The sequence below is a fragment of the Heliangelus exortis genome, chromosome 3, assembly GCF_036169615.1.
Source record: "Heliangelus exortis chromosome 3, bHelExo1.hap1, whole genome shotgun sequence".
In the NCBI taxonomy this organism is placed as follows: domain Eukaryota; kingdom Metazoa; phylum Chordata; class Aves; order Apodiformes; family Trochilidae; genus Heliangelus; species Heliangelus exortis.
In genome coordinates this window covers 47,486,827-47,501,608 of record NC_092424.1, presented here as the reverse complement: position 1 = coordinate 47,501,608, position 14,782 = coordinate 47,486,827, and the positions used below count along the sequence as shown (strand labels likewise).

Here is a 14,782-nt window from a genome sequence, read left to right as displayed (position 1 = left end):
CTCTGGCATTCAGAGGACTCTTAAATTGTAGGCAGCTGAAAAAGTCACTCCTGTACATACTGATGTTTTAATATGCCCACACATTAACTTCTTGTTTGTCTGTTGCTCAGACTGAACAATAAAAAATATCCTTTTAAGTGCCTAGAATTTCATTGGACTTCTATAAAAGTTAGCATTTCATTCAGAAAATTAAACAGTAAAAATGGAATTTGATTTGCAAATGGTATTCTATCTGGTAAATGTAAGTGTAGATAGAAAAACTGTTTGTGTATGTGTTTATATATGTTGTCTGGTTATATAAACAATGTAAACATGTTTATTCATTTTTTAAAATCCAACGATGGAGGTTAGGAAGTAAAAATGCCTTCAGGAAGATTGTGTCCTGCATTTTTGTTGGTTTTTTTTTTTTTTAAAGAAATACATCTCATGTATTTTAGAACTGAAAAAAATAGTCAGTTGGAATTTGCTGATACTGGGCATGTTTTTGGAGAGAGGATTTTGTTTATAAGAATTAGTCGTATCTTGTATTCCTAGGTTGATAACCTCCTCCTTGTAGTCATTCAGTCTGCCCACCTTGTGAGCCAGAGAAAAGCTTTCCAGCAGTCTATTGAAGGGCTCATCTCTCTGCACCAGGAACAAACATCCAGCCAGCCAATCATTGCCAAAGCTCTGCAGCAGCTAAAGGTAAGCAGTTTCTGAGATTATCTCAGACAAAATTGGTGATATTTGCTCACTAATGAGTAAAACCATATACTCTTTAGTTGTAATTTATGAAGCCTCTATCTATGGACTTGACTTTCAGTACAATTTTAATTCTGTTGTTGCAAAGGATTTGTGAGTGTGTTTTTAGGCAATTATTGGTGTAATCATTTTTGCACTTGGTAAATAGGAAACAAGTCCAAAATGCAATAGAAATATTAATAGCAACAGAATATGTATATATTTGTATGAGAGCACCATTGAATTGGAAAAAAGTGTTTGATTTCATAAAAATAAATTGTCAAAATTCCGTGATCTGCAAGAAATAACTTTTTTTCCTCGTATTTGGAGCAGATGACTGTTTTGTGATGTGAAGTGGGTGGGTGTATCTCTTTTTTGTGTTGCTTTGATTTTGTCTTGTTGGGTTACTTGGTTTTTTTGAAGACCCAGACAAGCAAACATCTCTGATGTTGAAGTTGCAATATCCTGTCCCTACATTTCTTTCTAAGTTCAGTAGAAGCTGTGTCCACATACGAGAGTGAAAATAAACCCAAAAGTTTGACCACATTGTAGATAGTAAAACTCATTTTCTCTGCTCGTCTGTCTGATTTTCATTGGGTGTTTTAGTTTGGTACTGGTCACAGCCCCACTTACTGTCTTTGTTTTTAAAGTTACTCTCACAAAACCAGACTAAATTATAATACTTCAGTTAATTACAAGACTTGCTTAGTGCAACTGCTGGGAGGTGTTTCTTTTTCCAAGACTGAAAAAATTGTGGTGGCCTTAAAGTACATTTCCATTTAAGGGAATACAGTTGCTGGATTCATGTTTGCCTTGGTCTTGACAACTAAAGAATACAAATAATAATTCGAAACCCTCCCCATCCCTTTCTGTTGTTATTATTCAGAGTGATGCATTACAGCTATGCAACAAGATAAGCAGTGCCATTGATAGAGTTGATCACATGTTCACATCTGAGTTCGATGCTGAAGTTGATGAATCTGAATCTGCCACTTTGCAGCAGTACTACAGGGAAGCTATGATTCAGGGTTATAATTTTGGGTTTGAGGTAAGGAAAAAACCCAACATGTAATGACACATTTGTTTTGTACTTTTGATAAGAACCAATTGAAATTTCCGTTCTTGCATTGGTGCAAATAAGGTGACTATAAATGGAAATGTAAAGAACTCTAGCAGAACACCTTAAAAACAAGTGTTGCCACAGAAATGTTATGTGAAAATGATTGGAAGTTACCAGATAAATCTATTAAATTCAGACTCCACTTAGCATTGCTCATAACTCTAAGAAGCTTTAATAATTTGATTAATGCAAGTGTAGTCTTCTAGGCTCTGCTACTTTGCAACATTTTAGATGAAATCAAAAGTATTTTTGATATTACATGTAATTGTGTAACTTGGCTTCCCACAGTTTTTCTGCCTAGAATAGCATGATAGTGTAATATGAGCCATTCTTTCAAAGTTTAGGGTGGTTCTTTGATGCAGTGATTATAGCTTTTCGGTGCCTTTCTTAAAGTGCTGATGGTGAAATGTTGTCTTCATATGCTTTTAGTGTGTGCATTTTCACTGTTTGATTCCTGTGAGCTTTGTAAGTTTTCTTAGGATTATATCATACCCCAATATACTTCTAAGGATAGTCTTCTAAAAAAGCTTGTATTTCTGCTAATTTTTTTAATATACATATGAAACTCCTTTATCCCCTAATGTTCAGTATAACCAATAGTAAACACTACTTTGCAGTTCAATTTCTGATGACAGAACTGACCATTTATGTAGGATTTTTAAAAAATATTTGTACCCTGTTGAACATCAGCGTGTCTGTACGCACACATGAATGTAATATGGCTCAAGTGCTGCCTCTCACTGTAACACATTTTGTATCATATACTTTTAAATTATGTTTTCTATAAGTTTATAATTGCTTGCACAAAATAATTTTATAAACAATGGGGTCTAACTGTTACTGTACTATAGAGTGTTACTAGCTCGCAAAAAATTCAGTGAATATTGAAAATAGTATTCTTGTTCTTATTAATATGTGAAAAGTAATCTTTAGTTTCTCACAGTATCATAAAGAAGTTGTTCGCCTAATGTCTGGAGAATTCAGGCAGAAAATTGGAGACAAGTATATCAGCTTTGCCAGAAAATGGATGAATTATGTGCTAACAAAATGTGAGAGTGGCCGAGGCACTCGACCCAGGTAACAGCCAACTTGTTACAGCCATAGTAGTTTGTGCTTAAATAACATGGAGAACTTTTCACACCGTGAATAAAGCTTTATTTTTTAGAAGTACTTCTTACAAAAATTGATGCTTCTTGCTCTTAAATTTTGAAAGTAAATTGAGTAGTAAATGCATAAAGCCAAGTGAATGTTCCAGCTTCTTAGCAAGAGATCTTGTGTAACATTTTGCCTCATGTTATCAGACCAAAAGTGGGAAGAAAAAGTGGCAATTGTTGGACCCAGACAAGTGAAAAACTTTAGTGAATGGTCATACAGTTGGAACAAAGGTGCATATTCTGTAAAGATTACAGAGTATGAAGCAGTGTCTGGGTATTTTACAGAGAAAGGAGTATTGTTTTGTACCAGCTGTAGAAATGATGTACTTACGGAAGCTTTAGCCTCTTGTGAAAGTCTTTCTATTAGTCCTTTCTGAAAGCATCTGAAGTATGGTCCACAGATGAGGAAGAAATGTTTCCACTTTTCAGTTTTATGACTGCAGTAATGGATGTATTTGTGGATGGGTTTTTTTGTTGTAGTCTAAAGTAATTTTTTGTCTATTGTGTTGTGCCCAGAGGTCTCTCAAAGTGTGCTTACAGTTGGTGCTATGAAACTCTACTGTTGGGCACAAAAAAAATTGAAAAGAATGCACCACTTTGAGGGTGTGTTCTTTTCTTTTGAGGCACACAGAGGAATGGAGAAACTGGCCATGATCCCAATATAATTAGGTGGCTTTGCAGCATTTTGCAGCTGGTTTGCCAGAAACTTAATAGAATTGTTTTGCAGTAAAATACGTGCCTCATTGATCTGTGCTAGCAGATTTACATGTCAGTGAGTTTTGTTTCCTTCAAGTACAGGGCTGATCAGTCTGTCCTATAGGTGGTTTGTTCTGTTTGCTGAAAGGAGAAAAGAGTGGGTAGGCTGAACCATATGTGGACAAGCCAGTTAGCTTGTTGTGTTAATCTTAAAAAGCAAAAGATAACCCAAAAAACCATCCCAAAATAACCTTATAGGCTTTTTAAAGTATGTTAATAGCAAAAGGAGAACTTCAGATAACACTTGGTGAGATTGATCAGCTCACAAATGAGGACAAAGATAAAACAGAGACATGTAATGGTCTTTCTGCTCTGTCTTCAATACATATGGTGGTCCCTGGAACCCTGGGTTGGAGGACCACAGATAGGGAAGTGGCAGGATCCCAGTTGACTTTCAAAGTGTAGATGATTTGCTGCTGCAGTGACATGCACACAGGTCTTTGGGGCCTGATGTAGTTTATTGCATGGTACTGAATAAATTGGCTGATGTTATTGCTAGACCTCTCTCAGTTATTTATCAACAGCCTTGGGAATCTGGAGAGGGCCCCCTTGACTAGAAGCCAGCAAATGTTACTCCAATTTTTGGGAAAGGCAGGAAAGAAAACCCTGGTAATTATCTACCTGTCAGTCTCACATCAGTTCCTGGTGAAATGCTGAAGAAGATTATTCTCGGAACTATTGAAAAACATTTCAGAAACAATGTAGCCACTGATCCCAGTCAACATGGGTTCATGGAGGGCAAGTCATGAATGTGTAACTATCCTTTTATGACATGGTTACCACCTAGTTAATGAAGCGAAGGCAGTAGATGTGGCTGGGTTTTGTTGGTTTTGAATCATTATTCTAGCAAAATGTTCAATACTTTCCCTAACAATATCTTTATGGACAAATTGTCTACCTTACAGCTAGACATGTGTATAGTGTGATAGCTGAACAATTGGCTGAAGAGATGGACTCACAAAGAGTTGGTCTACAGTTTACTCACGGAGAGGAAACAGCTTAAGGCTGCATTAGGGGAAGTTTAGATTGGATTTTAGTTAAGAGCTCTTAACTGAGAGAGTGGTCAAGCACTGAAATGAGGTCCCCAGGAGAGTGGTCATAAACCCAGGCTTGTGGGTAGGTGTAGGAAGCATTTGGACAGTGCTCTTACATTCATGGGTTAACTTTCAGGTTACCCTCTGTGGGCAGGAGTTGGACTCTGGCGATCCTTGTGGATCCCTTCTAACTCAGGATATGCTATGGTTCTACTTGCAGCTCAAGTAGATGTAAAAGGAGGCTGTGGAGGGAGAGCAGGTGACTGAAGGCACAACTGACTCTAGCCAAATTACTTATTGTTTTACTTTACCAGTCTAGGCTCAAAAGCCAGTGATGCCCACTTGCTGATGGTCAGATAGTCATGAAATCACTAGTACTCTTTAGATCTTGTTTCAGAAAGGAGACTTTAGGTAGGGGCCATAGTAGTAGGGCTTGTTGCCAACCTATTTTATGTGCATTGATGATACTGTTCCTGAAGATAGTACATATAAAAGTTGATATATGTGTCATGGCATGCTCACTTTATGTGGCAGTGTCCTTGCTAAAATCAGACTTCATTTGAATATAGCCAGGCAAATATTAACACAAGGTAAATACATTATCTCTTAGGTTTTAATCAGTTTTCTTACCAGAAGGAAAAATAAGTAACTGTCGTTTACTGTTCTTGGATGTTGTTGACACTCTTATGATAATTATAGCTGAAGAGCAATTTCTTTTTTTTTTTTTTTTCTTTTCTTTTTTTCTTCTTTGAGATAGGTGGGCAACTCAAGGTTTTGATTTTCTTCAAGCCATTGAGCCAGCATTTATTTCAGCTCTCCCAGAAGATGACTTCTTGGTATGGAATAAGTTACTCTGCTTGTTTATTCCTAAGTAGATGTGAAGCTGGTGAAGGGTGTGGAGCACAAGTCATGTGAGGAGCAGCTGAGGGAACTGGGGTTGTTTAGCCTGGGGAAAAGGAGACTTATCACTCTCTACAACTACCTGAAAGGAGGCTGAAGCGAGGTGGGGGTTTGTCTCTTCTGCCAAGTAACACGCAATAGGACAAAAGGAAACAACCTCAGTTTGCACCAGGGGAAGTTTAGATTGGGTATTAAAAATCACTGGAATGGGCTGCCCAGGGAAGTGGTTGAGTTACCATCCCTGGACGTATTTAAAAGACATGTAGATGTGGTGCTTAGAGACAGGGTTTAGTGTTAGACTTGGCAGTGCTTTAGGTTTACAGTTGGATTTGATAATCATAAGGGTCTTTTCCAGCCTAAATGATTCTATGATACTATCAACTCTCTTGTAACAGAGAGCATCACAACTTTTTATCTTTTATAGAGTTTACAAGCTCTAATGAATGAGTGCATTGGACATGTTATTGGAAAACCTCACAGTCCTGTTACAGGTTTGTACCTTGGTAAGGCAGAAATTACTGGAGCTTTGCTGCTATTGCTACAGAATTTTGATTATAAAGTAATTTTAAAATTATAGATATACCATTAAAAGTATTCTTAGGCTTTTCATGATTGATGTGAAACCAGTATTGCCTGACAAAGTGTAAATCCATGGTAGTTTTACTTAAGAAATTCAAAAGCTTTACAGATATTTTCCTCAGATTTTGTCCTTGAATCCCTGTGAAGTCCTTCAGATCTTAGAGAAAATGATTGGGATTTTTTTAAAGGTTGGGTAAAGAAGTGATTGTAACTTTAAGGAGACAGTTACAGCACCCTTTCCTAAAATTTTGTTGTGTCACTGCAAATATTTAGACTTCTGATGGGCTTGCTGTAAGTATTGAGGTAAAGAGGAGCAACAGCTGGGGCTTCACAATAGAGCTGTGGGAAATAGTTCTCTAATATCACAAATTTGTCATAGCATGAAAAATATGTTTGGCATTAGAATAAAATCAACATATTTCATTGTTTATATTGAGAAAAGGATGTTTCCTCAGCTGTGTTTCCCTTTTACATATCTCTTTCTCAGCACTGTTTCTCTCTTCCTCCTCCCAAGTCCACTGACTGGTTTAACTTTCAAAATACCACGTCTTCTTCTTTTCTTTCTCCTGATGTCCCCTTCCTGGACAGGGTTGATGGCAGAAGACATGAAGGGAAGGTAATTTGACTCAGGCAAAAGGAGGTCTTCCATTTTTTCAGGAAAGTTTCAGTTTTGATACAGTTTTGATGAGAAACTCTTACAGCTGAGAAATCTTTTACAATGAATGTCAGACCAGTCATTTGAGAAGAATAGTCCGAAATTAATTCTAAGCCAAATTCTGTACTTTGGTGTAAAACATGTACATTCACTTTTGATGCTGTTGTTCAGAGGAAGACCCATTTTAGATAAATCACTAGCATGATGATGCCAAAGTACTGAAACTCAAACACAGCAGATCACACAACTAAGTTGCTTGACAGCTTTTGGCTCAAAGGCGAAGGGAAGGGGTGATACAGGCAGATGGCACAGATGTGAACAGCATGCTGAAACTTTGATACCTATGAAAGAAACTTAACTAAAGTTAAGCTGTATCCTGGCTGCAGGTATTGCATATGCCCCTCTCTATATTGTAGTCTAGAGAAAAATAAGAATTTCTAGTTCTGTTTACGTACCATGTTGAGGGACTGAGACCCACTGAGACCACTGTGATCTTAATCCCTTTTCCCAAAGCAGAGGATCCAGTTGTGTTTATACTGTTACCTGTAGGCACATAGCTGGGGGACTCCTGGTACTTTATCCTGTCTTTTTCCTTTGCAGAATAGCCTATGTTCACCCAAGGGATTAGGTTTTGTCTTTGGCTATTGTCCTTGCAGATTATTATGGGACAACCAACAACTGGTCCTGGCAGAAAGTACAGAATGGTGGTTTGATGGGCAGCCAGTTATCTTGTGATGTGACTGCCACAGTATTTTCCTAGCTATTTATGGAGGGGTTGAAGGAAGGGGAAGATACTGCAGACATAAGGGAAAATTAATGAGCTAGGCTTGAGGTCAATGAGAGCTCATTTAGGTTTGACCCTGTCCCTTTGTCCCACTTCCTTGGGGCAGACCACCATGGCAAGCATTAGCATGGTTAAAATTGTCATGTGTGGGTGTTTCTCCCTGCTCATTTTGCTTTTTGTTGTTGTCTGCAAAAACTAATTCCTGCAAAAGGAACGTACTAGCATTTTTTGTATTTCAGTTATTATTTAGTTTGTTAGTAGATATTTTGCAATAAGATAAAAAAAAATTTTGAATCTGTGAAGTTGAAATAATGAAGATGTTTTAGTGAAGTAAGTGGGCATCTTCTAATTGTTAGTTTTTAATTCTCTGGAGAAATTTCAGTATTTTACAGGTGAGATACATGGTACAATAATATGAATAATATGAAGGTATACAATTGGTTTATTTAAAGTTAGAATAATTTTGATTTTTCTTAAAGGATAAGAAAATTTGTGCCAATTCATGCTTAACTCTGCAAAACAGGAATTTTAGTTTTGTGTCTTGAAATGGCCTTAGCAGACTTTTTCTGACATCTGGGTAAATATATAACTTATTTTTATGTTTGCAGCTATTCATCGAAACAGTCCCCGTCCTGTAAAAGTACCTCGATGCCATAGTGACCCACCAAATCCTCATCTTATCATCCCCACACCTGAAGGCTTCAGGTAATTAACATTAATACAGAGTTCTAAATTGTTTTATCCTCTCTTGCCTGTGCTGACTGCCAGTAAGTGGAATGCCTTTCCTTTCCTACTTGGGGCAAAGCATGTAGAAAATTTAGCATGTTAGTGATCCAGATTTTATTAGAGATTTTATAGCTTTTAAGGATAATATAATTTCTTTCCTTCTGCTCCCCCTTTATTTTACTGTTTTTATTGGTGCATTATTTCTCACTTTGAAGTTATTCTTGTCACCTTTGTCTTTCCTGAAAATAAAGGTTCAACATAACAAGCTTTAATTTAAGGAAGACTACTCATTAACAGGACTTATTTCCTTCCCCACTTTGAATATCTGCATAAATACCCCTGACGGTGCTTTCTGTAGTTAGCATAGATAAAGACTTTAAAATGTTGCATTCTGGAATATGGTGGCATTTCTGCATCGTTACCAACCTGCTGAAAAGAAGCTTAAAGCAATGGATAGTTTTGCTTCCCTTCAAAAGCATTGACATGGGAATTAATGCAAACATAGATTTTCAAATTTCAAAATAAACTTTACCATGCATGTTTTTACTCAAACAGAGGGCCTTATTTTTCAAGAAGATAAGCAGAGGGTCCTACTCTGCAAGATACTTTTTTTGGAAGTTGTTTGTCTGTCGGCAGGAACTAGTACTACTCTAAAGATCTAGAAATTTTTTTCTTTTGCAGATTATTGTAAATATTGGCAGCCCTTGAAGCTTCTGCGACCCAGAGTTATTCCAGAGAAAAGTCTCGATGTACTTGGAAAAACTTTTAAAATCAGCCCTCGTTATGCACTCTTAAAATTTTTATTTTTAAAATATACTTCCGAGTCCATACATTTTTTTATTTTCTAAAAAATTGTTTCCTTAAGTCTTTCTTCTTGCCACAGCACACGGAGTGTCCCTTGTGATGCACGGAACCACAGCAGCGTTGCTGTCAGTCGCCCCGCTCCCCTCGGTAGCGACTCAGCTCAACCCAAACCTCTCAGCAGTGCAAATGATACCAGGTAGTTCAGCTCCGTGATGTAGCAGCCTCATTTTACTTACATCACTTACATCAGCTGTTTCTGCATATTTACATCTTATTAGATCATTTGCACCGTGCTTTTCTGTCCCATCGTGTCTTCCACTGGCTCCTTCATTGATGTTTGACTTGACCAAAGGTTTATGCCTTAGAAATTGGTTATAAGAATGCTTTCAGATTTATAAGGTCTGAGCAATGCAGTACTTAAAGCATGCAGTTCTGATGTAGATTACAAATTTGCTCAACAAAAATGACCAAGAAATTAGTGTATGTCAGCTAGTTCATTGGTATACCTACTTTACTAAATAATTAGTATTGAGAATGAATTCATTGTGCTGTGATGACCATAATGTTCAAATAAGACCAAGGATTTTTATTTATTTTCTTTTTTTTTTTTACTGTTAGGGAACATTTTTGATACTGTTGATGACTGCCATAAATACTAGGTGGTGGCAAACACAGAATTAAACACCTAAGATTTCAGGAATGTGGGTTGTTTTTTTTTTTAATTTCTTACTACACCTTTGGCTTCTTAGGGTTGTGCAGAATAAACTTGGTACAAAATAAATCATTCCTATATTATTTGTTTGAAGAAGTCACGTGTGCATTTTTTACCAGAATTGTCTTAGTATCTTTCTTGCTTTTGGCCTCTAATTTGGCTATTTTATTTCAGACTGTTGGTGTTCCTTCTTCCCAAACCACAGTCAGGTTCTCTAAATTTCCCCCCTGCTCTCCCCCTTTCCTCCCTACATTCATGTCTGTGAAAATCCATGGAAGGATATAAATAGTTTTTTAGATTCTTATTTCAAAAGCAGAGCACCAAAAGCTCTCTAGTACAAGAGATTCATATGAATGGAGATACGTGACCTGACTATGGCACAGCTGCAAAGAAAGAACGTGTAGGGAAGGAACAACAGATTGATGGTGACCAAAGTGAGCTTAAATATGACTTGATTTTGAATTATTTATTTTTTTAATAAATGATTTTCAGTTGTTAGCGAGAAAACCATCATGGTTTGCAGATTTGTTACAGCTTCATAGTATTTAGATGTTCAGAGGGAAGAAAGTTGCCACTTCTTACGTAAAATCTTTCTGGCAAGTTTTTTGGTTTATCTTTGTGGTAAGATTTGACTTGCCCCCCTTGCACCCTACAGTAACTCCTAGATTTGCAGCCTGAGTCTGGGAGTCTGGGCCTTTTTTTTTTTTGTCCTTGAAAATACATTCTTAGTTTTTGTAATTGAAACTACATGTATTTATTATGTGTCCTTCATGTTTCTGTTTTTAAGCCAGAGTAGGCAGTAGTCTGCAGCATTATGCACTTGGAAAGCTCTTCCCAAGAAAATAAGATTCTAGAGAATTTTCACTGAGAAGTTCTGACAGCTTTATAAACTGACAGGGTGGTTAATTAGTATTTATGATTCTGAAAATGCAGAACTTGTTTATTTGCTAATTAGCTTTTACATAACATATGAAGGGGATTTTTTTCTAGGATATGTACAGTACTTTGTGCCAAAGCATATTTTTGCAACTAATTTTTCAAGAGGGAGATAGGAGGCTAGTTAGGGTTTTTTTGGGTTTTGTTTATTAAGGAAGGCAAAATATCACAACATAATATTTTTATAGCAAAAATTTTTAATATAAAATTTAAATATATATAATATATAATATATAATTTTAATATAAAATTTTTAATATAATTAAAAGCAAGTTGCTACATTTAACACATTGCAGTCATAATTTTGAATTATCATCTATTTGTGCTTCAAAAAAAAAAAATAAATCTGTTGGATCAAGGAAAAGGTTTTTTGTTTTGTAAACAAGAAGTGTAGAGTGTAGCTACAAGAATAGCACAGGAACAGAAACTTGGAATACTTCCAGAATCTCCTTAGACATTTATGACATGATTGTAGGCATTAAATATCTATAAAAAGTTGACTTTAGGAACTTGGTAAACTATATTAGGCGGTGTGTAGTGCACAAATGCCACCATAGTTCTGCTGAAGTTTTTCTTAAAAAAGAGAAAAATTCAGATTAATAAGACTAGAAAATAAAATCCAGAGCAGCAATACCTGTTTGTTTACATTGAGCTTTCTGATGATTGTACATTTACATTATGTTCATTCAAATGACCTTTATATACACTTAGTTTCTGACCTGAGGTTGTTATTATATTTTATATGAGGTGACTTTATATTTTTTCAGGACTAGAGAAGAAATTTCATGAGTCTATCTCTTACTCTGCCTGTGTGCCTAAGAATATGCACGCAGTCTTTCTGCTCCGTGCCTCTATCATGTGATGAGAATAAGCTCAAACTTCTTGCTGATGTAAATCTGAACTTCCTGAGGAGTAGTGAGGATTTCCACTTGTTCTGTTCCCGTTCCTTCTCAGACTTTAAAAGATTTAGGTGGAACTAGTGGGGAGTGTGAAGCAAACATCTTATTGAGGGCATTTGTGTGTGAATAGTGCCTTGGGTTTTGGCTTCTGTTCTTAAGATTGTGAGGATTTTGGTTTTGTTTGTTGTTTTGTGGGTTTTGTTGGGTTTTTTCCTGTTTTTTTTTTCCCCCTCTATTACTATTATTAGGTAATAATTAGATACAGTTCAGAAGCAACTTTAGAGCTGTAGGGAAGTCTTCACATAGCTGTGTGCACTTTGTGATTCAAGGTATTTGTCATCTTCTTGTAGTTGTTAGCTTTCAGTGAAGGACTCAATGAAGTGACAGAAAAATGTTCCTCTAATGTTTAGCTCCTACCTCTAAAGCATTGTGTTAAAGGGGGCATCAGTCACTGCTCTCCCTCTCTGTGCTTTTAAAAATTTAAAGGGAGCCTTGCCCAAAAGGCAGTTTCTTTCGCTCTAAAACATGGGTGGATTGATCATTGTCTCGAGTTGGAGAAAAGTGTCTGAAGATTTAAGGATTTCAGACTAATTTATCTCAGTATTAATTTCCTTTTAGCATGCTTATTCATCTGGGTCTTATTCTGAGGTACCTAATTCTACTCTGTGCTGTCTGAAGGAGCTAGGGCCTCCCAAGAAGTCAAACTGTTGTCATTTAACACTGTCCTTCCTGTTTGCTGGCTTGTGGCTCTTCCCACTAGCTTTGACTTAATGGCTATGACTCTATTTGCAGCATGCTAAGAACATATGAATTCAGTGACTGCCCTTCATCTGGTAACGTGGCTCATGCTATCACCCAGCTGAATCACTTCCGATCGTGTATCCATACCTGGTACCAGCTGCATCCTGCAGCAGCTGTCTGAGTACAAGTCATTAAAACAGGTTCTGTTGTTATGGGCAAGTAACAGTTTCAAGTTGTGGATGTTTTTGAAACTTAGGGTGTTTCTTTCATAGAGTGGCATAACTAAAATGCTATATTTGCCTTTATTTGAAGGGAAAAATGTCATAGAAAGGATTTTCCTATTACCTCTCGGCATCAAGATTTCTTTCATGTTACATTCATGGTTCATGAACAAGGCTTCAGAGGTTCTTTCTCTTTAAAACTTCAGTAAATTGTCACCAGTAGTTATTTAGTGCAATGCTAGGTTAATCATTACAATGGTTCTTTTTAACAGGGGTTCCAGTGTCCCTGAAAATGATCGATTGGCTTCAATAGCAGCCGAGTTGCAGTTCAGATCCCTCAGTCGTCACTCCAGTCCCACTGAAGAGAGAGAAGGTGATTGTAACAGTAGCAGAGTGTGACCTGGATGTGCAGATGATTTATGTGATTAACATATTTCTCTCTATTCCCAGTTCTTGCCCTTTCAAAATTTTTTTCAGCTTTTCCCACTGAAAAATCTTAGGTTTTTTTAACCTTTACACTTAAAATGTCAGAGTAAGTTCTTCTGTTTTCAGGCATATCCACTGTTCTCTTGCTTCTCGTATTGTTTCTGGGTTGTACCTGAAGGAATTTTCTGGTGTCTTAAGTTGCAATGTTCAAAATTAAATGAGTAACATGATTGCTATTGATGAGGTATGAACTGGATCCATCAGGACACTGAAGTGTACTCTATCCAGTTCTTTAACTACCACTGCAGCATTCATCTTGCAAATACTTGAAGGGAAAGGGTGTGTCACATGACATCTTGATCAGGGCTCCTCATTCAGGTTTCCCCAGCCCCTGTGAATGTGGTATTTATTAGGACAAATACTTTAAAACATAACTGCTTGTTAGGTGTGTTCTGTGCAAATTAAAATGAATTACCAAATCTCAAGCAAAGCTTATATCATGGTGATCCTGCAAATGAAGTAGATTTTTAAGAAAGAAATGTCTTTAAAATTTATACCAAGAGGTGTGGGGGGATTTTTTATAGCTTTTTTTAAACGCTGTTGAAATATGGTCTGTTTATTCTTTTATGTTTATTCCCTTTTTTACGCATCTGTGTGAATGGGAAACTGACTTAGGTTGGATTAATACAGATCTTATTCTACGGAACCTTTGAAAATTGGTTTCACACAGATTTCATACATATTTGGTTCCGAGTGCCCTGACTTGAAGTGCTTCTTTCAGATGTGGAAGAAGATCTCTGTTCCTTTACAAATTGAATCCTATGTCACAGTAGCTTTCATTATTTATTTCCTAAACATAACTAATGTTTTCATTCAAGAGTTGCCTCATATGCTTGTAGAGTGTGTCAGTCCTGAAATGTTCAGCTTCTGCTGAACATAGTGGCATAATCTTTAATACGAGTTAAAGCCACCTTCATGCTCACAGTGTTATTTCTCTAGAGCCATCGTATCCAAAAGGAGACTCAAGTGGTTCGTCCCGACGGAGTTGGGAGCTCAGAACTTTAATCAACCAGACCAAAGGTAGGTTTTTAGAAGTCACTGCAATACAATGGCTATTAAACTAGTATTAAAAGACCGAATCTTAAAGCTGATTGTGAAGAGATGTTCACAGCTTTGTATACAGGAAGGGGAAAAAAAAAACAACTTCATTGCAGATAGAAGATACCGCTAACAAAATCAAAAGGTGTACTCACAGTAGGAGTAGTTAAACTTCATAAAAGTTACATCTTTTCAGTTTCTGAAAGATAATGTGTTCTATAAATTAGTATGTTTATTAGTATAGAAATTGCAGAAGTTTTCTGTCCCTATTCAGTCCTCAGTTATGAATCATATTGATAGTAGGAAGCACTTCCTCTCTTCCTAAGATCTCTCCCCAGCCTGTGGTTTTCTTATTTTGAGTGTCTAACAGAGCATGGTCCTCCAATTTCCCAAATTCAAGGGTATTATGTGACCTCTTCCTCTTTTTCCTGCTGCTGATTTTCATGAAACCTTAAATAACTTCTTCACTTCTGAGACTCCTGTACTGTACAGGTATATGCATGTAGTTTGCTTGCTT

At 36.7% G+C, this 14,782-nt stretch overlaps 1 protein-coding gene across 5 annotated transcripts in view; it reads left to right on the top strand.

Moving 5' to 3' along the window:
* MAP3K4 (mitogen-activated protein kinase kinase kinase 4) overlaps positions 1-14,782 on the top strand; it is a 61,804-nt gene that overhangs the window by 32,205 nt on the left and 14,817 nt on the right. For 2 of the 5 annotated variants that reach the window (XR_011725209.1, XM_071740469.1), the window contains exons 11-19: positions 535-684; positions 1,607-1,768; positions 2,784-2,917; positions 5,542-5,620; positions 6,109-6,175; positions 8,311-8,407; positions 9,312-9,428; positions 13,014-13,114; positions 14,167-14,247. Coding sequence is in view for 4 of the 5 variants with exons in the window: in XM_071740469.1 (XP_071596570.1) it covers positions 535-684; positions 1,607-1,768; positions 2,784-2,917; positions 5,542-5,620; positions 6,109-6,175; positions 8,311-8,407; positions 9,312-9,428; positions 13,014-13,114; positions 14,167-14,247 (988 nt within the window). In the remaining variant the exon portion in view is untranslated. Of the gene's footprint in view, positions 1-534; positions 685-1,606; positions 1,769-2,783; positions 2,918-5,541; positions 5,621-6,108; positions 6,188-8,310; positions 8,408-9,311; positions 9,429-13,013; positions 13,115-14,166; positions 14,248-14,782 lie in introns of all 5 variants that reach the window. The other 3 variants (XM_071740472.1, XM_071740471.1, XM_071740470.1) reach the window with 3 other exon arrangements.